Raw genomic sequence first — 26969 nt, 5'->3', positions numbered from 1 at the left:
TGATATATTGTACTTCAACATCATTCATAAAAGGTTTCCTTACTATTTAAAATTTGTCTGTAATTTGAAAATAGCTCAATCCCAGCCGTACCTGGTTCTACTTTATTTTCCATATTAAAAAAAATCCAACTGGCACGGAAAGTGCAGTATTTTATTTTTGAGGGTAAATGCTAAGAGATGAAAGAAGCAATAAAATGTAATTCTAAATGTTGGCCTATCTTAAGGTGCACAGATACACCAGTTCTTCCTGTATTTCAAATACAGCCCACAAATCATTTGCATAAGTGCAAAGTATCCTTTAAGTCAAAAATAGGCACTACTGAGTTTATAACCTTTTCGATTGAATGTAAAAACTTGTTTGCATACTAATGTTTAGCATAAAAATAAGGAATAAGAAATGTAATGTGTGTGTGTGTGTGTGTGTGTGTGTACAAGCTGTTTATAAAATATACATAAAATCTACATTGTTTTGAGATTTTTTTTCCATATTTTGTTGAGTAGGCAGGAAGTGTGATTTTTTCAGTTTTTTTTTTTTTGTGCACATCTTAAATCTGTGTAAATTGTTTCCAGATTGCATCTCTGTGACTTTTCAGACACTTCACACCTGGCTGCTGCCCCCAACTGTCCACAGTGTGCCACTGCAAAACTGCGACCGGGTGACATCATTCCCAGCACAATTGACTGCCTGGGAATATTTTCAACCAGCCTTCTCCTGCCACAATTACCCACATGAATGTAGGAAATAGCGTGCACGGCTGTAATAAAGTGAGTACCTACTGTACTAATATTGCCTTTTAATTTTTGGATTTGCTTAATCTCTAAAACACACCCTGTTAAAAATGTGCGATGCAGTATATTTATTTGCTATTCTTGATTTTTTACAGACTAATATCTACATGATTGTGAATGACTAGAGTGAACTATAATTAAATAAGATTTCATTTATGACTCTATCAAATTCAATAAAATGTTTATGCAAACTAAAAGTCACATATACTTACATGAATGACAATAGAAAGTGTGGTAATCATGGCTTGACAAATAATTTAAAAAATGTGTTTATTGCAAACGTGTTTATTGCAAACGTGTTTATTGCAAACACTTCCACAAGACATGTGCTACAGTGAACTTAAATACCAAAGGAGGAACAATTACAGCATTACCTTTAACCGCGTCTCTGCTCTGAAGCCACTTGAGAGAAACTAAAATGGCCCTAATAATCCTCCACAAGCATCCACGTGAAAATGATAAATGAGCAGTGCTGGATATCTGTTTTTATAAGGTTGCTCTCCAACACTGAGGTCCATTTTGTATCTCAGCACTGCAATTAATTTAAGATGAAGCAATCAAAATATGATTAAAGTAAAGACGTTTAGGTTTAATTCAAGGGGTTTAAACTGAATATTGAATTACCCATTTAGTAGCTACATTTTCGCAGGCTAAGAAGTGAAAACTGACTTATTAGAAGTTTGATGGCCAGTTGTGGCCTATATCTTATTTATGGTATGACAAATTGAAGGGATTCGGTTAAATGCTGAACAACAGTACAGATATACACTAACCTAAGGGATTATTAGGAACACCATACTAATAGGGTGTTTGACCCCCTTTTGCCTTCAGAACTGCCTTAATTCTACATGGCATTGATTCAACGAGGTGCTGAAAGCATTCTTTAGAAATGTTGGCCCATATTGATAGGATAGCATCTTGCAGTTGATGGAGATTTGTGGGATGCACATCCAGGGCACGAAGCTTCCTTTCCACCACATCCCAAAGATGCTCTATTGGGTTGAGATCTGGTGACTGGGGGGGCCATTTTAGTACAGTGAACTCATTGTCATGTTCAAGAAACCAATTTGAAATGATTCGAGCTTTGTGACATGGTGCATTATCCTGCTGGAAGTAGCCATCAGAGGATGGGTACATGGTGGTCATAAAGGGATGGACATGGTCAGAAACAATACTCAGGTGGCCTGTGGCATTTAAACAATGCCCAATTGGCACTAAGGGGCCTAAAGTGTGCCAAGAAAACATCCCCCACACCATTACACCACCACCACCACCAGCAGCCTGCACAGGAATCGAGACTCATCAGACCAGGCAACTTTTTCCAGTCTTCAACTGTCCAATTTTGGTGAGCTCGTGCAAATTGTAGCCTCTTTTTCCTATTTGTAGTGGGGATGAGTGGTACCCGGTGGGGTCTTCTGCTGTTGTAACCCATCCGCCTCAAGGTTGTGCGTGTTGTGGCTTTACAAATGCTTTGCTGCATACCTCGGTTGTAACGAGTGGTTATTTTAGTCAAAGTTGCTCTTATATCAGCTTGAATCAGTCGGCCCATTCTCCTCTGACCTCTAGCATCAACAAGGCATTTTCGCCCACAGGACTGCCCCATACTGGATGTTTTTCCCTTTTTACACCATTCTTTGTAAACCCTAGAAATAGTTGTGCGTGAAAAAATCCCAGTAACTGAGCAAATTGTGAAATACTCAGACCGGGCCGTCTGGCACCAACAACCATGCCATGCTCAAAATAAATCACCTTTCTTTACTATGCTGACATTCAGTTTGGAGTTCAGGAGATTGTCTTGACCAGGACCACACCCCTAAATGCAATGAACTGCCATGTAATTGGTTGATTAGATAATTGCATTAATAAGAAAATTGAACAGGTGTTCCTAATAATCCTTTAGGTGAGTGTATAATAAACAAAATGCACCATGAAAGCAAGCAAAGTCGATGAAATAGAATGTGCTTAAAGTACTGAGTGATTTACCTGACCTCTTCCCAACTGAGCATGCATTCCACTTACTGAAGACAAAACCGAATGCTAAAAGACCAACAAAAAAAAGCAGCAACCAAAGGCAGCTGCAGTAAAGGCCTGGAAAACCAGTGATTTCCATGCATTCCAGACTTCAGTCACTCATTTACTGCAAAAGATTTGCATCCAAGTTATTTAAGATAAACCTTATATTTATAATAATAATTACTTCTGAGCCTGTAAAAAATGGAGGAAGGAGAGAAATGGTTAAACTCCCTTAATTAAAGCTGGGAGTCTAAGCTTGAATTACAACTTTGGTTGCTTCATTTTAAAACCATTGTGGTGGTATCATGAGATGAAAAAAGAAAAAAAAAATTCACTGCTCAAATACTTATGCATCTGTCTGTATATCACATGCAGTATGTTTACTGTATGGTAATTGGCATTTACACTCACTGTGCATTTTTTTTTTTTTTTGCTGATGCCACAGTTATTATACTGGTTATAGAGTCATATGCACTGCCTGGCCAAAAAAAAAAAAAAATTTCATAAATCTTGTTTATTTTTTTTTTGCTTTGATTACAGCTGCGAAATTGTTTCAATAAGCTTGTGCAATGTCACCACATTTAATTCTGTCCAGTGTCACATTAATTTCTCTCCAAGATCTTGAATTGATGATGGGAGAGTCAGAACATTGTGTCTTCTCCAGCAAATCCCAAAGAATCTCAGTGGGGTTAAGGTCTGGACTTTGGCCAATCCATGTGTGAAAATAATGTCTCATGCTCCCCGAACCACTCTTTTACAATTTAAACCCAATGAATCCTGGCATCGTCATATTGGAATATGCGCATGCCGTCAATAAAACAAAACAAAACAAAAAACCATTGATGGAAAAACTTGTTCATTCAGTATCGCATTTCTTGGGCGCATAACATTGCTGAACCTAGCCTGACCAAATGAAGCAACCCCAGATCATAACACTCTCGCACACTTGTATGGTAGATGCTAGGCATTATGGGTGCATTACTTCATCTTGCCTTTCCTCTTACTCTGAAGCGTAAATCTGTAATCATCAGACCAAATGGCCTTTTTCCAGTGCTCCACAATCCATTCTTTATGCTCCCTAGCAAATTGAAGCCTGACTGATAAGTGTTTTCCTAAAGGTTACACAGCTGTTTAGTCCCAATCCCTTGAGACCTCTTTGCATTGTGCATAAGAAAATGCTCTTACTTTCACTATTAAACATTACTTTAAATTTTTATGTTCTATTTTTACTAAGCATTTAAGTGATGTCCCAGCATGTTAATCCAGGATGTTTTTCCAACATTTCTACCTTAAACATTCACCTATCCTTCCAGGTTTTATACCCCTATTTCACCTACGCGGTTTTGCGCGGTGGCCATAAGTATGGTCCATCATGATTCACCGCAGGTTTTTGCCGCTGTGAGTACGTTTCCATTTTTCCACGCAAAAAATTAAACATGTTTAATTTTTTTGCCGGTCCTCGCGGAAGCTTGCGGTCCTTACAGAACTTTGCGGAACATCGGCGGGCAATCGTGGCAACTCAGGTGCCTAACTCCACATCTCACCGTAGTCAAACCGCATAGGTGAGATAGCGGTATTAATAATGCATTTTACAGTTTTTAACCCAATTTTATTAGGTTCAACAATCTCTGTAGTTGTTTTTTTTCTTGATGCAGGGCAATAATTTGACCCTTCTTAAACAGAGTAACATCTTCTGCCAGTACTAAAGGATATGTCTTCTGACATGGGTGTTTATAAAATGAGAAGCTACTCACTGCATCAGTTAGGGTTAAATAATTTGTTTCCAGCTGAACCATAATCCATGCAGTTTTATATATAAAACTATTCATATAATCCATGCAGTAACTATCCAAAGGAAAGCTCGTACCTATTTGCTTAGTTAAATCCAGTGACTTTTTGGGCGGCGCAGTGTATGAGTATTTTAATGTATATAAACATTGCTACAGTATTATGTACTCGTATTATATGAGTATATAATATGCTGGTGTATGTATGTATGATTTAACAAATCAGATACCTGTTCTGTTCAAAGAGATTTTGCTTCTAATATGGTGTGACTTCCTAATTTCTCTACAACTTATGATGAAGCCCCATACACATATCCTGTAACAGTAATGACACAGTCCTCCATCTCCATCTAGACCACTTTACATGAATTTTTCATCAGCTACAGCCTAGTCATTTGGGATTGTGTCAACAGTGTCCAAAAGTCAACTGACTCTGCCCTTCTTCTGCTCCTGTTCTCCTCGATAGCAATTCCAGCACCATTTTCAGCTGTCTCATTCTATTTTCCATCCACTTTCTAATTTTCAATGCGGCTTTTCCCCCTACTTTTTTGCTCCAGATGCAATGACATTCTGCTCGCTCCCTCCATTATTCACTGTTTCCCAGAACCACTGTGCACCCCAGAGGCCCTGGCCTGCCTCCCCTCCCCATTTCCATATTTGGCCTTACGGACTCCTGTTTTACCATTTCAAATAAGCGTGTTGGATTTAGGACTTCATACTGCGAATACCAATTTGGAGGCCGATGAGAGGTTTGCAGTGCAGCCAGACAGCTGGAGACCAATTTAAAGATGAAGCCAGGAGGAGCCTGCACTCTCAGCAGTCCCAGTCCAGCCGCTGGGCAATCAGCTGACTGTCAGGAGAGGCAGGAGGCTACATCTGAAACCAGGAAGGAGGCTAATGGGCACGTAGTCTAACTGCAGTGTGTGACCCTGCCACTCAAACTGATGGATTTTAACATTCATATGAAAATATGTGCGATTAGAGTTTTAGTGTTTTGGTACTGCTGGAAAAAATATATAAAAACTCATTTTGCCTCAGTGGGATGAGTAAATAATAGGGGTGTAGCGGTATGCAGAAGTCACGGGTTTGGAACACATAACAAATGCACATAGACCTCTCTTTAAAAGAAATGATCAATTCATTAATAAATACTGTACAGCACCATTCATGTATGTATAAAAAATATATAGCAAAAAACTAATCTATAGCAAATAACACTGGTTAAAATAAGGGATATTTAAAGGATTTTTATAAAAAAACATTATTTGCTCCATCTACTCCATTTTATCTAGTCTAAACGGCAATGCTACCACTCAGTGAACGGTTCTTGTTTGACAAAGTAAATAAAGAGAAATAAATAGAAAATATACATCCCTCATCCGAGTTAGCTGCCTATCATATATCAGTGTGTTCAAATTTGCCACTCTATTGGCTGAATGCACCGAGGACGAGAATGACAATTCTGACCAGCAAATTACAGCTTAGTGCACCTTGTTTATCTTGCAGTTTATTTTATTATTATTTTTTTTTTTACATCTAATCACTAGTGTTTGTGCGCAGCACACTGCTAGAATGCATTTATCTGGTTAAAAAGGATAGTTCGTATTGGTTTAAAACATTAATTGAGACATTTTAATTTAAAAATAAATATGAGTCTATGTGAACATGCACAGTCTCGGTTAAAACATTTTGAGAGATGTGTATTGTGCGATGAGAGATGTGTATTACACAGATGTGTATTGTGCGCATAATTTGTTCCGGAAGCGTGCTTGTAATCCAAAGCACTCATATATCAAACTACACTTGGACACAAGATGTAAAAAATGCTTTACACATGCACACACATGTGGTCACAATGTTATAGCAAACTGTTCTGATCTGGCTCAGTTGTGATCAGGTAACGCTTTGCAGACAAAGTGTATGCACTTGTACAGTATTTCAAGACCGTGTTTGCACACCAAGTTACTCATAATTTTTTTAATAACATGACTGAGATGCTGTTAATTTGTGATTTTTGTGGCTTGTGATTCTATATGAGCTTCTCCTCTGCAGCAGAGGTAAGTTTAAGCCTTAAAATGTTTCCTGAAATGGTCTTTATAAGAGTCAGTTTCATCTTGGTGCTTGATGGTTTGCAAGTACACTTGACAAAACTGTCCTTGCAATAACTATTCGAGAACAGCTAACCTTTATGTCTTAAATTAACAATAGACTGATTTAGTTACTTAATTACCTAATGCATTATGTGTTATATCCTAGTTCTGAAAAAATCTAATATTGTTTTAGAATGTAGAAAATAAACCCAAACATTTGACTAAATCTAGCTTGTATCAGTTCTGTAATAAAACAGCTTGTGCATGAGAGGGATCAAGGTAGCATACTGTAGTTTGTCATAATTTACATAACCACTATTTACACCCATGGTGAGCGGAAAAGCATCTCAGAAGCTTGCAGTGGATGGGCTATAACAGCAGAAGACCACCCTGGGTTTTGCTCTAATCAGCCAAGAACAGAAAACTAAGGCTACAGCACAGACAAGCTTAAGAAGTTACTTTCCTACTCTTTTTTTATGTAAACTCAAAGCTGTACTTCAGTTACAACTTACTGACTTTCTTTTGATTACATTTTTACTATATTGTATATACCTAATATAATTTATCAGTGCTTTTTATAATTTAACAGTACACAGTCATCTATTGCATGTCTATCCTAAAAATATGTAACGGTGTGACAGTGTAGTGTTGAAATGACTTAGCTGGTGTACATGTGTTCATGTCACATAAGGTACTTACAAGAGCCAATGTCTCCTTGTAATTGTAGTATCTGTGGGATGGGAATAGTTAAAACCACCACATCAAACTGCTCTGGTGAGCCGTCTTTCCTGTGTACCTCCCAGCACGGCCCTCTGCGGTAAACGTGGGTGAGCTGATGACTGAAGAGCACCTCTGCTCCTGCTCGGATACAAAGAGGCAGAGTTAGCAATATTTCGGGAAATAGGAAGGAATGAAAACAGTGAAAAGTGGCTGTAGAAGAGAGAACACAAGACACACACACATGTCAGAAATGCCTACTAGTATGAATCAAAGCACGCAGGGCTTAGATAAGCAGTGGTGCATGTGAAGGAGTTTTTAAACATGCACTATTACATACAATATCTCCATGTACACTACCGTTCAAAAGTTTGGGGTCACTTGCACATTTCTTTGTTTTGTTTAGTGATTTATTTTCTACATTCTACAACAATACTGGGGATTTCAAAACTATAAAATAACACATACTGTATGGGATTAGGTAATTACGTAACAACAAAAACAACAGTTAGTTGTTATTTTAAGACACAGAGGTCAGCCTTTCTGTAATAGTTCTTGCAAGAACAGTATTGTCAAGTGCATTTGCAAAATCCGTCAAGCACCATAATGAAACTGGCTCTCATGAAGGCCATCCCAGGAGGGCGAGACCAAAACCTACCTTTGCCGCAGACGAGAAGTTCATTTAGGGTTATCAGCCTGAAAAATGACCAATTAACAGCACCTCAGATTAGAGCCGTTATGAAGTCTTTACAGAGCATAAGTAGCAGACACATCTCACCATTAACTGTTCAAAAGTGTTAATGCATTTTTTGGACGCCTTCAGCATTCCTTTACAATGTAGAAAGAAATAAAAATCAGGAACGATCATGGAGTTAGAAAGTGACCCCGAACTTTTGAATGGTAGTGTAAGTCTATTTTGGGTAATGGAAAATAAACTCAATTTAAAAAAATACTTAAGAACAACCACATGTGCTATAGTCAGATATTTTGGTTGAGAACAATGTCTTTAAACATGTTATACAGTACATGAAACCTTTAATATCAAATGTCTATCCTTAGTGTAAAAGAAAATTATTTTATTTGCTTTATACACCATTTAGCATTAACGTAATATATCTAGCTATAACAATATAAGTAAAATTGTCTTAAATCTTGGTCTTTGTTGTTGCACGTGTGAAATATTAAAACATCCTACACTGACCGAGAGTCTTAAAATTAGTCTAATACTGTAAGTCCAATAACATCAGTTTACAAACTTCCTCTATAATCTCAGTGGCCATATATCAATTGTCCACATGCTTGCCAAATGGCCTTTTGCTCTCTCTAGGAAACTGAATATTGATTTCAAAAGAAGTAAAAAGTTGTTTGAATAACATTGCCGATTCAAATTAGCTTTAAAGGCAATATAGACCTGTAGCAGAGGCCAAAGTGCATATGGTCACTTGTGGTGGAATATAGAGTGCACAAAGGCTAAAATTACTCAGTCAGAAAATTAAATATATGCATATTGAAAATAGTGTTATCACTTTGTTCATGGATTTTTTTAAACAATTTTTTTTAATGAATCATGGGATTTCTTAAGGATTTTATTTATTTATTACAGAAACAATTTCTCACCAACCAGTAACATTCTCTTAATAAAATCAACCCCTACTGTACAATGTGCCTTGACAGCTATGATTTCAAAACCAAAATATAAATTAATGCTATGATCAGAGTTTTTAGTTCAAAGGGAATTACATTATAAATGTATTACATAAAAATATATGTAAAGAACAATAGCATGGATTCACCTTGTGAAGACGCTTGATGAAAAAGGTACAATGTATCTTTATCCACATTAATACGAGTCCAGTGTTGAAATGAACCTGAAGTGCTGCCCAGCAAGGAGGAAGCCACTGCTCCAAAACCACTAAAAAAGCGTTTTTGGAGAAATCTCCTCTGGTCTGATGAAAGAACAATTGAACTGTTTGGCCACAATGACTAGAATTTTTTGGAGAAAAAAGGGGAAGCTTGCAAGCCAAATAACAGCATGCCAACTGTGAAGCACGGAGGTGGCAACATCATGTTGTGGGGATACTTTGCTCCAGGAGGGACTGATGCACTTAAAAAAAATAGATGGAATTCTGACAATAGAAAATGATGTGGGTTTATTTAAAAAAAAAAAAAAAAAAAAAAAAAAAACATCTCAAACATCAGAAAGTTAAAGCCTGTAAATGGATTGCAAATGGGTTTTCCAAGTGGACAATGGCCCAAACATACTTTGGCAAAATGGCTTAAGGACAGTAAAGTCGAGGTAATGGAGTGGGATTGACCTTAGTTTAATAGAAAAATCTTTTGCAAGCAAGGAGATTTCTGTCAGAAGAAATAGGCGAGAATACCAGCAATGTTTGACCTAGGTTAAAAATTTAAAGACAATACTACCAAATACTGTACTAAGTAACTGTTTGTAAACATCTGACCCACTGGAAATGTGATAAAAGAAATAAAAGCTGGAATAAATCTCTCTCTCTCTCTGCTATTATTCTGACATTTCCCATTCTTACAATAAAGTAGCGATCCTAACTGACCTAGACAAGGAATTGTTACCAGGATTAAATGTCAAGAACTGTGAAAAACATGATTTTAAATGTATTTGGCTAAGATGTATGCAACTCTGATCAAAAAAAAAAAAAAACTACAAATATTATATAGTTCTATATGTGTCTTACCAAATAGCCAAATAGCTGTGATTATTATAATTTCAGGAACAATGAGCTTTTATTAAACTCAAACATAAGCTGCATCATTACATATTATTTGCATATTGATTCAAATTTTTGAAGAAGAAAAATCGTCTGTTCTACATGTTCAACATAAAACCTTTACGAATTCCCCAATAAGGACAAACCTATGAATAATTTACAAAGCTAGATGTTCCTCTTTATTGTAAGATTGTATGGGTTAATTCATAGCTGAGGAAGACTAACCTGACTCTTTGAGATAGTGCTTAACAATGGATGACGTCCCAGATGGAGTTACATAATTTTCAGTGCCTTCCTCCATTGCCTGCATGCCCTCCACTGTGGCCTCAAGTGGTTTAAGAATGCCATGTGTTAGGAGTTCATGATAAAAACTAAATAGAGAAAAAAATATCAATTAAAATATTGCATGACTACAAGTAGAGATGAAAACACATTTAAAAAGCATAACGACACAAACCGTATTACCTTTTGTGAATTTTAGAATAATATGGTGTGGCAGTGATGTACTGAGCACCGAGGTCCACTGTGCATAACGAGTTGCTTGGACTTCTGCTTGTAGACATTCTTCCCCCTGGAACACACATTTATATCATAAAAAAGACTTCGAGAATGTCTTTAGCACTGTGATTTAGTGTTAACTACAGTATAAGTGGTTGATTGCCTGTGTACTGTGTAAAACTGAATTATACAATGATATGACCTTAGTTCATTGCTATTACAGTATAAGACCAAAGATAAAAAATTGGGCTTAAGGTTTAAATGTATGCTTTAACTTTCAAGGAATGAGTCTGTGCAATAACTGAAACAGATCTCCTGCAAAGACCAGCTGGTCCCTGTATGTCGGTGTACAGTACTGTAGGTTTGTGGGAAGAACAAATACACATGTCAGGATATTAAATCCTATATTGTAAATGTTATTTCAAAAACGTGTGCGAAATTTTGTCACCACACCGTTCACCATGAATTAGGCATTGATTGATACAAAACATGCCCCAACAAACATTTTAGTTACTCCACCGGTTTTACAAATGTCACATGTCTGTAGGCTCAGATTCTTGTCCTGGGCAGACAGGAGAGAAACCTGATGCTGTTGTAGCCCATATACCTGAAGGTTTGAAATTTCGTGCATTGGGAGAAAGTTTTTTTTTTCTGCTTGGTTATGATGGTTATTTGAGTTAATATAGCCTTCCTTTTAGCTTGAACCAGTTTGGCAATTTTTCCCTAATTTGCTTAATCAACAAGGTGCTACTGGTCACAAAACTGCCAGATATCTTTTGTATTTTATGGCATTTTTGTGTAAATAGAAATATTGTTGTTGTGCTAAAGCCTGTTCAGCTCCAACAACGACGCTACCATCAAAGTTCTTAGAATGACAATTTTCCCCATTTTGAGACTAGATGGGAACATTAACAGAAACTCTTGTCTGTAATCTGTGGGATTTAATGCTTTGTGCTGCTGCCACAGCACACAGGGAACAGTTCCTAATAAAGTTAATGGTGAGTGTATATAATTAGAAAGTTTAAAAGCTGTATTTCTGTATGTAAAACTATGCATTTGTAGAATGGCATTCAGGAATGGTGTTAAAATATTACAATTACAATTGTTGACCCTCTCACCGATGCTGTACTCTATATGCATTTTCTACTGGAAATGTAAAAAAAAAAAAAAAAAAAACCTTGGAAAGCACAATTTCAAAAACAAAAAGATATTGCTAATTATAGAGCGTGCATTTTCTTACAGTGTATGCATCCTATACCTTGTGTTGGTTTCAATTATTTTTATTCTATAATTTGTCTTCAATGGAAACTGTAACTTTTTTTTTTAACTGCACAAGATTACAGGCCTTTCTCTCACTCTCAAAACTAAAAAGGTGTTCCAGCTTACTGGACGGAGCAGAACATAATTTTAAAAGTTGCATTTTAATTTTCAAACAAAAATCCAACTAAAAAAAGAGTTGACCGCTACCAACCAGGGAGGTGGTGGGAAAAGGTTGGAAAGAAAAGGAGGTGGAAGGGGAAAAAATGGCTAGTGCTGCTTGCTGTAAGAACGCATGTATGCCACTTCTCTTTTATGAAAGCATGGCAAATCTTTTTTATAGACTCCCAGCTATGGCTGACTGCAGCAGGATGGACTGAAGAATGCTTTCCTGTTGCACTACATGGATGTGCGTACACAGAACCACCTGTTTTCTATTCATAGTCACACTGAAAACTGTCTGATTACAGTCCCTGGCCAATCATGGATCTTTAGTTATGAGTGGTGTACTTTGATTATCATCATGATCCCTGTCATGAATAGTAATAACATAGGAACATTATCACTGGATTTTACAAATTTTTAGACCCTTGTAACAACTTTGTTTATTTTACGTTTATGTGACTATTGTTCGAGAAGATGTTAGCCACTGTCTTTTACTCAACAGTCCTCCAGATTACATTACAGCTGGTATGTGAATTGAGAGCAGGTTTGGTTAAGTGAGTGTTAATCAATTAGTGTATTAGTTGAAAGCTTTATTTTATCGTAACAAACTTTAGAAAATCTTCATTTTTTAAAGCAATAGAATAATTATTACACTTGTCTGTGCAAAATTTACTATTATTCAGGTTGAAAGGGGAAACATTTAAAATGTTTTGAAAAGGATATTTAAAAAAAGATATTTATAGGTAATGAGATGCAAGTAAGCCTGACCAGCTAATGAATATGGGGCGGGGCTATGACGGTATACCGGGACTTTAGCGACATTTTAAGCATGCGCTACTAGCAACTTCCCCTAAAAATGTTTAACAACACAGCTGTAATAACAGCTCAGTAGTTCGCTATCACTCACAGTCCAGATATGTTAAACATTTGTCGTTTTTCTTTAAAACCGCACACGCACAACAGACACAACTATCATCTTATTTCATGCTGGACGTAAATAAAATCACTGAGTGACGTTAGCTGACCTGCTCCCCTCGCCTTATCCCACAGCACAATCTGCACTCGGTCTGCCAATCCACGCCGCAGTAGACACGCACATAGACTGCCTGTCAGTCCAGCTCCGACTATAAGCACTCGAGACATACTGAGAATAAAATCCGTAATGACACTGACAACGAGTTTACTGCTGCTTGCTAACTTTTATGTGTCTGTTTTATATAGCACGCCCTGTCTCTTTAAGATACAAGATGTTGTTGGCCAACTAAAACTTTCCCCTGGTTTACAGTAAAAGACCGTTTAGGAAATCACATAAACACTAGAAAGGCCATGCAATATTAATTCTGTTTGCTTTAAATAGACGGCATTTGCAATCAGTAATATTGTTAATATTATACTACACATAAATGAATAAACATTCAACACGAAATTTTAAGATAATGACTTTTCTGGTAATGCATCTTTCCTGTTTCTGCTCCTAAAATAGTGCATAATGTGTTTTTCTGATTTCAAACATATAATACCATGACAGGTAATAACTAGGTATTCTAGGCATTAAGTGTATCTATCTAGCATAACTTTTAAAACATGTACATAATCAGGTATATGTCACTTTGTCATAAATATAATTGCACATACTTGCACATACATTTCAAGCAAACACATTAACAAAGCTGTCTTAGCATTACTGTCTTTATTGTCACTGTCTGAAATTTCCTTCGGGGTAATATAGTATCTATCGCCCTTTCTCTCTCTATCTATTTACTAACTATCTGTCTGTCAAATTAGGAAATGACTTTATGTTAACCCTGTACTGTATGTATATTTAAAATATATAATATTTTCATTAAATAAATATTATAAAATAATATTTATAAAATAAATAAAATAAAATGATATTATAAATAAATAAAATAATTTTTATGTATAGGTATAAAGTTATGTTAGTATTATATATTTAAAACAAAAGAGTCCAATGGAAGTAAATTATCCATTTAATAGTATCTCTTTCTAAACATTTTTTATCCTCACCTCCATGCTATATTAATAACAATGACATCTAGTGTTGCGATCAGTCCACACCACAACACTGGGACAGTAAGTCCCAAACACAGTCCAGACTACACTGCTATCAGGCCCTAAAGACAGAGAACAGAGAAAGTGTGCTCAGCATATGAGAAGTTAAATCAAGCCAGAGCTGCACTTCCTTCTCTGCTGTCAAAAATATTAACATCTAAAAAAACACCTTTACTGAAAAAAAAAAAAAAAATCCCAAATTTCCAAAACTGACAGATGGTAAAAAAATTTTTTTTTATTTTGGAGTGGGCCCCGCTGCTGCCTTCTCTGAAGAAAATGTGTCAGAGTGTGTGAGCCTGAAAGAAAGTGAGATACAGCGTGTAGGCACCCTGAATACACCCAACCGCAACTTATAACAATTTAACATGACTACTGTTCAGATAGTAACCTAGATTTTTTGTTGTTGCTATTGTTTATACAACATTTTAAGATAACGTCTTTTCTGGTAAAGCATCTTTTCTGTTTCTGCTCCTTAAATACAGGTAATTGCTTACATGCATTTTTTTTCTTTAATATTGTATGTTAATAACATTAATGCATGTTTATAGGGGGCACAGTGGCTTATTGGTAAGCACTGTCGCCTTGCACCTCCAGGGTCTGGGTCAAGCATGTGCTCCCCATACTGGGTGGCTTTCTCTGGTTACTCCAGTTTCGTCTAAACTGGCATTCATTGCTTGTAGTGTGTGAACGTTGACTGTAAAATGGAAAGAAATACAATAGTTATCACCATTGGCCTTCTCTGTCCCTAGTTGGATTACAGAGGTTCCTAGATGGATGGATATGTTTATAACTGCAGATAGATGTTATAATGTAAATCCACCTTCTAACTGTTTTGGCAACAATGTGATTTTTTGACATTCATGCCAATAAAGCAATATTTGAGCTGAACTGAACAGTACTGAGAGCGAGAGAGAAAGAGAAGGAGGTCAAAAGTCTTTAAGGCGGGTAATTTTTCCTGTATTACCATAAAACCCCGCCCCCTAACGCCTGATTGGCCAATAGTTGCCCGCTTCACACGCTTACCAGCTGGTAGTACGCCTGTCAGACCGTCTGTTATCGGCCAATCAAAACGCAGGAGGTGATATACAGCGAACCAATCCCGTGGAAGAGGAGGCGGGATTATTGGAAACACGTATGGGTTAAAAATGACATCGCTTTGAGAGCTGAGTGTCGCATGATTTCCGGACGCAGTTTTCGGAGGAAAGGTGAGTGATTTCCATATGTTCCGGTCTGGAATGAATTAATAGTTTGCAATAATGTATTTAAAAAGTTACATTTTACCCCTTGTAAATAACATGCACTTTAATAAGAAGTCTCTTGCTTGTGTTATTGCACTGTTGCTACACAGTATTCTCTATTTATATGTACTGTAGTTGTTGTTATTGCACCTCTTTATCTGATTTACTGTAAGTTAAACAATTTAATTCATTTGCTATAGTGCAGCCATCATTTGCTTAATATGTTTTTACTGATAGATAGTTAAACGTTAATTATTCAGTTAATGTATTAAGCAGGAAGTTAAAGATGTGATTTTATTATTGTGATTAATATGTAATATATGCATTAAGTACTAAAGCCTAGGGGACTGTTTAGTGAAGTAGTGTGCAGTTTAAGACTGAGGTCATGTTGATGTATGAATTTATGGAAGAAATTTTATTCTTATTAGATTTCCCTTCCTTTCCTGAACTTTGGGCCAGGGATAACTTAGTGGTTAAGGTGTTGGACTAGTGATCGGAAAGTTTTAAAAACCAGCACCTCCAAGTTACCACTGTTGGGCCCCTGAGCAAGGCCCTTAACCCTTAATTGCTAGGGTATATGTTAACTGCTCCCGTTGATGGGTCACAATAAAGGACCATTTGAGCCGCACACAACTTTGACAAAGGTTTTATGCTGATTGCTTTTCCTGATGCAACCCTCCTATTTTATTTTCAAATAAAAATCTAAATATTTTTTTTTGTCACATACAAAGTCATACACAGTACTATATGCAGTGAAATGCCTAAATGATTGCTAGTGACCTTAAAATCAAGATTATTAATAAACAACAAATTATGGAATAGAATAAGAATAAAATATAGAAAAACTTAGCTGTAGAAAAAAATAGAAGAAATATATTTACAAAATATAAAATTTATATAAAAAAACTTAGCTGTACAAATATGGAAAATATGGAAACTGGTGTGGAAATTGATACAGAATTTAAATAAAAAATATCCGGGAAGTGTGCTAATATGCATGATGTCCAAATTCAGATATGCAAATATTTCGGCTTGGAAATGGGGTAGCTCGGTGGTTAATCAAATAAATTAATGTAATTGTACATGTATTATTTGTTTTTTGTTTACTTTTTTATGACTTTTCGGATTGGTAGATCTGCAGACATCATGTGGCTACAGTCATGGTTGGGACTGTTTGCGGTTTGTTTGGTACAAGCTTCGCAGCCTGTCTTCAAAAACGGCAAAAAGCTTGACCCTGAAGTCAAAATGAATATCGTAAGTATTCTATATCTGTTTGTATAATGTGTTTTAGAAATTACTGAATAATTTAGTTTTTATTCACTGTATTCTAGAGCTGCATGTCACAGTATGGACGTGTGGAATTAATTAATCGCAAAAATACAGTAGATGATGCCAATAATTTACGGATTTGTTTTTTAAATACTTTTAAACTGCTAACTAATTTTTAGCAGTCATGCTTTTAATGACATCATTTGTCCAATTTTTTCTTGTTAGCCCAGTTATACATTTAGTAGTTACATATCGCTGTTTAAATCCAAATCGAAATGTGTCAGACTATTCACAGTGTGTTTTTTTTTTTTTTTTTTTTATTAAATTTTGCAGCCTTTCTGTATATGCTTATATTCACACTCCCAAAATCCCAATTTCATTATGTAAGCTTTAACCTGGTTTAGTTAGTTACATTTAACAAAACAAATAATTAAAGTGTTTCTCAGGAAACAAAATGCACTGCCCCCACGTTAACATGTGATCTCGGTGGAACTGCCCTGACTGTTTGTTCTTTGTCCCTGAGATGCATACATAGCTGTTATCACTAAAAATCCTATCATGCACCGTATACCGGCCTTCTGAGACAATCGCTAGAGCTCTGAGAGAAGCTAAAACTGGGGTACTTTAGCTAACCTTTGGAGGTTGTAGTTGCGAAAGAGAATTGATCATTTTATCGAACCATTAGCCTTTTTAAACCTTCTTTTATCTATTTGTGTGTGTGTGTGTGTGGGGGTGTGTTGTTTGAGAGAGAAATGCACTATATAATAATTTTTTCATGCGAGAAAAAATGTATTATTATTACTACAAACCGTCATTGCAGCACCAGACTTTTAATTGGCGTGAAAAAGGCAAATTACAGGTTTATAGTAATGCACTGAATCATCAGTTCTGTAGGAATAATGCACACAGTGAATAGTATGCCTAATGCTAGCATGTTTTCTGTGAGCAGACATTTATTTATCTTTTTTGGAAAGAGTCTCCAGTGTCTGTGTTTTGTAACAGTCAGAAGTAAAGAAGTGGATTTCATCATCAGTCTTCATGATGGATGCTTTGTGGTTTCTCTGGAACATGACAAACTGGCTTTTTAATCTCTTTTAACTTATAAAAGTCTGGTGCTGCAATGACGGTTTGTAGCCGTTATAACAGGGATAATGTATAACAGGAAATACTAGTTTTGGAAATGTCTCATAACAGTAAGCTTATCTGTAAATGTATAAAACACAAGAAACTATTTTTTTGTAGGCAAAGGTGGAAATAAAAAAAAAATCTGTTACTTATTTACTTAGTTTATTAATGTTTAAAAAAAAAATTTTTAAAAACATTGTATAGTTGGTGTTTTTTATGAGCTCTCACAGAATACCTTACAATGTTATGGTATTAAAAATAGTTAAAATTATATATATGAACAATCCTCCAGAGTAATAATAGGCAAAGATAAGTAGGTAAATAGTGCAATTAGAGAAATAAAACATTAATTATATTGTAAGAGAATAATATCTTTAAGGTGATTACAGTTGGTACTATTGTGTTTTCTAATGTATAGAAGGATATACAGTATATTCCTTGTTCATTAAATAATCAAAAGCATAAAAAATAGGTAATAATCCAGATTTTGCATGTAATTCTAGACCGTATTAACCTCTAAAGTGCTTTGTAACATATACCATTTAAATAAGAGCTTGACCGAAAAATCTGTAATACATAATATATAAAAAATACTATATTAAATAAGATTTTATACATATTTTACTTAGCAACAGCTTATACTAAAGGTAAAAAACACTGTAAATAAACATGATGAAAAAGTAGCCAGTGTTTTTTATATTTAAACTGCTGAATAAACCACAATCACTGTTTAAACATTTGCACAGTTAAACAACCAATTTTTAGCAAATCAAGAAAAAGAAATCAGATAAGTTTATTGATTTATATGTCAAAGGTTTTCTCTGAACCACAGAGCTTTTGGTTGTAAGATATTTGTGTCAGTTAAAAATTTATTCAAGGTCTTTCGGTGTTTGAGACCTGCTTTTCTCTCTCACTCTTTCTCAGCGCTGCCGTTGTTCATGCTCAGAACTAGAAGTGAGCAGAGACAGAAAAAGATAAGCAAGAGGCAGCAGTGGATTTATCCTAAAGTGGCCTAAAGTAGAGCGTGCAGACTGCAGGCCCCGGGGGGAGTGGGAAATTGCGGTGCCTTTAATTATGCATGAGAAGATTGCACGGCGGCCCTCGAACCAACAGGCTCACATGGTGTCTTTGAAGTTCCTGATTAGAATGCATTTCATATTTAGAGCGAGGGGGGAAGTTGACTCCAGACAACAGAATTAAAAACTGTTCTCGAAGTGACAAATGGATTACTTTTCAGTGCAGAAGTGTGGAAATGTGTTCTATTTATAGGGATTTTGTCTCATGCCGTTGTGCAAAGTGAACTATTATGATGTGGCAAGACTAAATGGATACGTCTTTCAAAGGACGCATCGCATTTCAAACACATTTAACTGTTTGGCTTCAACTACACAGGCAGTCAAATGTTAATTAAAGGATAAAATAAACATTGTAAGTAAGTGCCAAAAGGTCAGGGTTGTAATCAATACACAGTCACACCTAGGGGCAATGTGGCGCAGTCAATCTACCTACTGGGACATTTTGGGGGAGGTGGGATGAAACCGGAGAAGACAGAGGAAACCCGCATAAACACAATTAGAACATATGGCGCTCCATATAGATAAGTGAGACAAGCTTAAGATTAATCTTAACAGTGTGCCTAATCAGTGTGTTAACCTTTTTGATTACAACTCAAGAAATGAAAGGCAACATTAGAAATAGGTGGAAGTGAGAGAAATGCTTGTGAAAAAGCATCACTAACTATCTAACTACCAATCTATTTCACTTTGTCTGGCAGTGGATACTAACACTAGTCTGTCTGTGTGCATATAAAGTACAGTGTCTTAGGCAGCATATTATTTTTGTCTGAATTATGTACAAAACCATTCTTTCTCCAAATGTACATTAAAAATTAATAAATAAATAAATAATATTACCGAATAATATTTCCATGGATGTAAAGAAAGACTTTTGAACAGAATCAGCTGTTAGGTTTTACTGAGCGTGCGGGAGAATATGAGTTCTTCTGGTAACTTTGTCACAACTCTTTCTATTTTTGTGCAAAGACCTGGAGCCCATATACATTTTTTTATTTGATTTTTGTCATGTAATACCTTGCTTTCTTTACAGGCATGCAAATGTTTGTAAATGTTTATACATTTATAAAGTACATTTGGCAATGGTGAATGGTTTTGTGCATAATAAGACAGAAATGATAAACATATGGTGCCTTAGACTTGCACAGTTTTACACACTCTCTCTCTCTCTCTCTCTCTCTATATATATATATATATATATATATATATATATATATATATATATATATATATATATATATTCAGGCAGCATTATGATATTCTAATATATTTGCTATATCATGATATATCATCAGATATTTCTACTTCTTGTTTCACCATGACTGAGTGTAAGTGTGTACACAGTTGAGATACTGATTCCCAGACCTTTCCCCCACAGAGCTAGTGTGATTCACAAATATGTATTTATAGTGTGGGGGAATAAATGACATCATAGGCACGAGTGTGAAGAATCATGTCATAAGTGGCAAAGAATTGCTGTATATATTTTATTATTATTATTATTATTATTATTATTATTATAGACTTTTGATATTATGTGATTAATGATTAAATATTGCTGTTGATTTTCCATTTAAATTTACACTGATATTGCTGATGTGCCACTTGCACTTTGCTCAGATTTATTCATCTTATCTGCATTTGACAGAGTGAGATCATCAGACACTGGGGATATCCGGCAGAAGAGTTCGAAGTGGCCACTGAAGACGGCTACATCCTGAGTGTCAACAGGATCCCACATGGCATCCAGAGAAAATTCCAGCAAGGTGAGCTTTTAAAGGTTCTAGATATAGAGTGCGCCTAAACCTCTCAATTAGACACTTTTATCTTCATACGTGAGCCCGCTTTTTGTCACCTTTATGCTTTTATTTTTATTCCATTCATGCCCTTTCTCTGAAACAGGTTAATAACTCACTCGAACATGGTTTCACACATTTTAAAACATCCACCATTTCAAAACAGTCACACCACCACAAAGCAAAAGAGAAAACGAGAAGTGGGTTTGGATTAGTCAGCTTTCTGTGTGCAGGGGAGGATCACTCGTGCTATTATAAATCCATGCTTGAACACAAGGTGCAACCCACGCGTGACCTTGGTTTTAAGTAACATTTTAGTTTTGTACTTGTGAACCACATTTTCACTGGACACCACTGTACTCCTGTACTCCACATAGATGTTGATTAAATGAATTATATAATATACTTGACCTGAAAAAAGTTTGCCAGCAAGTAGATTTATTTAAGCTGTTCACAGGCTGATAGTTATTCCTTATACACACCCGGTAGTGTGATTCATTCCAACAGAAAAAAAAAAAACAATAAAAAAAAACCGAGACACCGCAGTACATCTTGATAACCAGGTTTTATAATGACGTATTTCTGATTAAGGGATGATTGTTAGTTTAGTTTTACGATTGCACAAGGTTACATTTATTATTTTATTTCCTCGTCTACATTTCAGTGATGTATATCACTAATGGAAAGTTAAAGTTTTTTTATTTATCATTTATATTCTCCATCTTTCATTAATGAGCACGGTGATTTCTAAAAGCTGCACACATGTAATATTTTTACCAAGGGAAAACTCCTGGAGTGGAAAAATACAGCTGTTGTATATCAGCCCCCTTACTTTGCTCTAACATGAAACGACTTCGCTGACACAAATCTGCTAGAAGAATTCAAGATCTGCAAGGAACTCTTTTTTTTTTTTTTTTTTTTGAGAATTTATGAAATTAGACAGGCAAGGCTGTGTCTTTAAGCTTATTGAAGAGTAGTGTTTGTGTGTGTGTGTTAAAGCAATTCCAACATGTTAATGAGGCCCGTGGTAGTTGTGTATGATTGTTAATCTTTCGGGTAACTGCTCCTAATGAATTCTGATGTGTGATTAATAGGTAAAAAGCCAATCAAAGAGTTTACGTTGGTTGATGTGTGTAATGGCGTCTAGCGGATGGAACGTGAGAAGCTTTAGAGCTCAGCAGCAGCTCTTGAGATGCATCCCATTTCTTTCTGTCCCACTCCTCCATGCCACATAGGATAGATGGAGTACAACATGCTTCAGAGCAACATGAGCCATTCTAAACAGTTTCTGGAGGAAGAAGAGATTTTGTTCAGGCTTACCAGTTTAAAAAAGTTCAAAATGACTAAAAAGCTAAGGAAGCTGCGTAATGTTTGCAGATGTCCATGTAAAGTTTTGACGTGTTTTGCACTGAACTTTTCTGTGTAGTTCCTTCAATATGTTTAAATTGCAGCAATAAATTAATTTCGAAAGACACTGTGGTTTAAATCAACATTTTCTCACGACCATACTTCCCTTTCCACATGCCATAAGGCTAAAGCTTGTGTAACCATCGCTTTCACATGAGATTGCCAGTCAGTTACACAAAGTGGTAAACCTCAGTTTCGCAGCCGAGCTGTGACTTTGGGGTTATGGGTTATGGGTTATGCATTGGGGGGATGGAGCACCAAGAATGACTGGTATGAAGTAAAACAATCCTATCAGGCCTGACTCTGTTTGTGCTCCAGAGAGGACCAGCTTACTTCCTGTTTCTGATGCAGATCAGTGATAAAGCTGTTTAAAAGAAAATGTGGAAATACGGTGGGTGACTTACGTTGGCCTAAAGATGGTGCACATGTTCCCTCTGCTGGCTGCAGACAAAATCACTGCTTTGGGGAGATTTGGAAAGTAAGAGCACAGTGGTGTATTTCTATACAGTAGCATAAAAACTAATAGCCTTGAATATGTGTAAACGGCCTAACAATGGCACCTTGTCAGCGCTTTGGTTTAAAACCCTGACCTTCTGATCAGTAACACAAAGCTTTAACGAATAGGTCACCACTGTACTTAGCTTCTCGTTTTTGTTTTGTTTTGTTTGTGGCAGCACCCAAGCCTGTGGTGTTCCTTCAGCATGGGCTCCTGGCCGCAGGAAGTAACTGGGTGACCAATCTCCCCAACACCAGCCTTGGCTTTTTGCTTGCTGATGCCGGATTTGACGTGTGGCTTGGAAACAGCCGTGGGAATACCTGGTCAAGAAAACATGTCCACTTCAGGCCTGACCAGAAGGAGTACTGGCAGTTTAGGTGAGTGTCCATTTTACTGTCTCTTTTCCACACATATTCATTTTGCCTTCTAGTACAATGCAATATTACAAAATTAAATAATTAAAGCATATTATAAAACTCATAGGGTGTAGAAAAGATGAAGTAAAAACAGTTAATCTAAGCAGAAGGATTTAAAATACAAAACTAAAGAATCAAATGAAGTATATATAATACTGTATTACACAACACTTATTTCCGACAGAAAAATCTGATTGGACAAGAGGAATTTCACGAGTGGTGATAAAGGGCATAACAGCTTTGGGATGTTAAATGTTAAACTATATGCATCACTCCATGTCACATGTGTAACGATCGTTAAATAGCACTTACAAGCTTCCAATATGAGGGTGAATCCCAAATCACTCTCTAATCCCTGATCAAGTCCAACATCTCTATGGCTTATCCGCCTTATTTATTGGCTACATAGTACTGCTAAGAATTAAAACTACTTTCACTCTTGTTAATTACACAAATTGTCAGTTGCCAGATCCATGTTAGAATGTGTTGGCAGGCAAAATGAGTGTTAAAATAATTTTTAAAAAATCCCAACCTGTTGATAATGAATATTGTAGGTGTTCATAACTGTTGTATTGATATTGCTTAAATCGAATAAATCATAATTTATATATGATAAATTGTGTATATATATTGTATACACACACACACACACACACACACACATATATCTTTATCAATACATACACATTCGGAACTCGGCCCGAGCCAGACAAGTACGTTTTGATTAACAGCTTTGATTAATGATAGAAATTAAGCCCGAACCAGACAGGTCAGATCCCGTCGGTTTGGGCAAAGATCATCAGCTCAAGTGTGTAATAGGATATTTCAATTTCTATTCTATTATAACTGTGTTTCCATTATATGTAAACCCAGGTCTTACAAGTTTTTAATTTTTGTGCTGTCGTTTTGTGTCCTTTGTGGCAGCCATGATGAAATGGCTAAGAAGGACCTTCCAGCAGTAATAAACTTCATCACAAAAACCACCGGACAGGAGCAGATTTTCTACGTTGGCCATTCTCAGGGAACCACCATTGGTAATATAATAAGATCTTGCCTTTTGGTACTGCGCTAATTAAACTAAGCATGATTCCTTCAAAAGGCAGATGTGGCTTGTGATGGGATTTTCTTATTGCCTAATTCTCTACATTGAACCACACAACGTGTGCTGTTAGAGAAACGCCTGACCTTTAAACCTATTCTAGGGAAGTTATATAGAAATAATTTATTATTTCAACATTATGAAAGCGTTTGAAAGATGTGTAGATTTAAACAGCTGAAGTCAAAAAGAAACAAATATGGAAAATACTTTGCCTAATCTCTTGACCTAATATATATATTTTCTGTGCCTTTATAGCCTTTATGGCTTTTTCCACAATGCCAGAGCTGGCTAGCAAAATCAAGATGTTTTTTGCACTGGCGCCTGTAGCTACAGTAGCCTTCACAAAAAGTCCCATGGGCAAACTGAGTATCATGCCAGAGTTTGTCATCTGGGTGAGTACAAGCACTTAAAATGCACCATGTCATCACTAACACAAGACAAAAATGTTCACCATATTCTTTATTTCTCAGACATTATTTGGGAAGAGAGACTTTCTACCACAGAATGCTCTTATCAAGTTTTTTGCCACCGAATTCTGCAGCAAGAAACCAATCAGTGTGTTGTGTGGAAACATATTTTTCCTCTTGTGTGGTTTCGATGAAATAAACCTGAACATGGTAAGTTCTAGGCTGAGAAAAAAATAGGCCTAGTTATGTATTGTTTCTTGAACTTAAAGTTTAAATAAAGATTTTTAATGCTAGTACTTACCCATGGGCATTTCTTTCTTTCTTTTTTTTCTCACCAGACCCGAACACCTGTGTACACGACACACTGTCCAGCTGGAACCTCTGTCCAGAACATGGTGCACTGGGCTCAGGTCAGCACAGCTCACATCCTCTCTAGTCTCTATTCATTACTAATCCACAACATCAATAAAAGGTCAAACAAGGGCTGTAACAAAAGTAATGCAGAAGAATGGGCATAATTTTTTTTTATTAACTGACATAGGTTGTTCGCGTTGCACATGCGGTAACTCAACCACTTTTCCAGGTACTATGCAACATATTCTCTATCACAAGCCATGCATTTACTCTATCGTTAAACCCAACTCTCGAATCCCTTTGAAAATCCCCTTTGTCACAGTTGATGGTCTCTCATTACACTACAAAATGTTTAGGAAGATCTCCTCATTAACAAGAGCAGTGTGAACAGATGAGTTTAAAGAAGGGGAATCCCGCTTTGAAGTCAAACCACACAGTGGGAGACCATCAGCTGTGATAGGGGAATTTCAAAGAGGATTTAAGAGTTGTGTACAACAATAGTGCAAATGCATCGATCGTGATGTAGACTATGCTGAGTAGTACAGTACATATACAGTATATAGAGGAAGAGTTACTCTACCAGTAAAATGAATGACCAATGTAATTTAATAAAAAAAGTTATGCATTCTTTTGCTTTACTTTCCCTCGTATAATCCTTTTAATACAACTAATGGTTTGTTGGGGAAATTTTTTTTACTCCAGTTCTCATTGGGGTTATTTTATGCAATAAACATAGAAATGTTATGTGTAAAGCCTGTCAGTAAATGGCTTTTCTTACTGATAAAAGTCCCCAGTAGATGAAGATTCACACCACTTCTGTATTGTAGATGGAAAAGTGACAGATTTTTCATGAAGAATTCTTTTAACAGGCTATAAAGAGTAAGAAACTGATGGCATATGACTACGGAAAGGCTGGAAATATTGCGCATTATAACCAGGTGAGTAAGAGTACACCATACTACAAAAAACCATAATAAAATTTATATATATTAGTCCATCACAGGTTTTCAACACTTTATAAGCAGAAATAATTTTACAAGCTCAAGTTTAAATGCTTAAGATCCATCCTAGCTAATTCCATTCTGTCTCACATCAGTCAACCCCTCCTCTGTACTACGTGAGGGACATGAAGGTGCCCACAGCAGTGTGGTCCGGGGGACATGACACGCTAGCGGACCCAAATGACGTAGCTTTGCTGCTAACACAGATCCCTAACCTGGTGTTCCATCGGAACATCAAGCACTGGGAGCACCTGGACTTCATCTGGGGCCTGGATGCCCCACAGGAGATGTACGAGCCGATGATCAAGATGATGAGGCAGAATGTCTGATTGCCTTTCAGCCCTTAGCAATAGGACAGATTTTTTTTTTTTGGGGGGGGGGGCTTTTTATGAGCAGTTTTAGTTTTTAACTATACAACAACAAGCACTATGCATTCCTGAAGGATTCCTTAGGATAAAGTTATAGCGAAGACTAGCTAGCATTTTACTTGTTTTAAAATCTCATTTTTGTCTTACCTCATCTAACACATGACTTGATTGGTAAATATGCTGTTAACATAAGCTGCTTTTTATATAAATGAATCTCAGGGCTTATTGAGCCATGTGTTCCTAAGACACTACTTTACCCAGCGTGTTCGACAGGATGCACTGTTGGATTTTAGCCTGTAATTATAGAGCATTTTTTTAAATGTGAAATTATATTTTACATTTTCTAAAAGCACTGACCAAAGCATTCTTTTAAATCATGATTATAAAACGTACTTTATAAATTGTGGACTCGAACCCAATAAACATTCATGATCAAATATAAATAAGTATCACATTAATTTTAGACCTCAAGAACCTTAAGGGAAAATAATTGTGCACTATTAATACCTTTAAGTATTTTAGATTTACTGGCAAAAAGAAATAACATCCCTCATTTCAGAAAGGAGATCCTGTAAAAACATGCAGCTTTTATTCTAGTTCATAACACTTTTATTTAGAGTCCAGGTAAAAATACACAAAGTGCAAAAATGTGGTTTAAATATTTTCAGAATATTTCACATTAATTCCCAACTTAGTGCGGGAAAAAAAATAGTGTCAACCGTAAAACATAAATCAGTAACACTTAACATTGAAAACCTGAAGAAATAACTCTTTTTCCAATGACTAG

At 36.2% G+C, this 26969-nt stretch overlaps 2 protein-coding genes across 4 annotated transcripts in view; one reads left to right on the top strand and one right to left on the bottom strand.

Annotated features, from left to right (window-relative positions):
• Positions 1-13265, bottom strand: part of rnls (renalase, FAD-dependent amine oxidase) — a 41223-nt gene extending 27958 nt beyond the window's left edge. For all 3 annotated transcript variants that reach the window (XM_053512306.1, XM_053512305.1, XM_053512307.1), the window contains exons 1-4: positions 13086-13265; positions 10606-10711; positions 10366-10511; positions 7379-7537 (exon numbers count right to left, since the gene is read on the bottom strand). In XM_053512306.1, coding sequence (XP_053368281.1) covers positions 7379-7537; positions 10366-10511; positions 10606-10711; positions 13086-13203 — 529 coding nt within the window. In that variant the 5' untranslated portion in view covers positions 13204-13265. The remainder of the gene's footprint in view (positions 1-7378; positions 7538-10365; positions 10512-10605; positions 10712-13085) is intronic.
• Positions 13266-15255: 1990 nt separating this feature from the next.
• Positions 15256-26628, top strand: lipf (lipase, gastric). The gene is made up of 10 exons (XM_053511627.1): positions 15256-15338; positions 16505-16625; positions 20487-20604; positions 22716-22914; positions 23878-23987; positions 24308-24444; positions 24523-24669; positions 24798-24869; positions 25683-25751; positions 25910-26628. Exons 2-10 carry the CDS (start codon positions 16518-16520, stop codon positions 26141-26143), a joined length of 1194 nt encoding a protein of 397 aa, XP_053367602.1. The 5' UTR covers positions 15256-15338; positions 16505-16517; the 3' UTR covers positions 26144-26628.
• Positions 26629-26969: the final 341 nt, after the last annotated feature.

This window comes from Clarias gariepinus, chromosome 14 (assembly GCF_024256425.1).
Source record: "Clarias gariepinus isolate MV-2021 ecotype Netherlands chromosome 14, CGAR_prim_01v2, whole genome shotgun sequence".
Lineage (NCBI taxonomy): Eukaryota > Metazoa > Chordata > Actinopteri > Siluriformes > Clariidae > Clarias > Clarias gariepinus.
The sequence above is the reverse complement of the archived record's forward strand: the minus strand, read 5'-3'. Positions and strand labels throughout refer to the sequence as shown.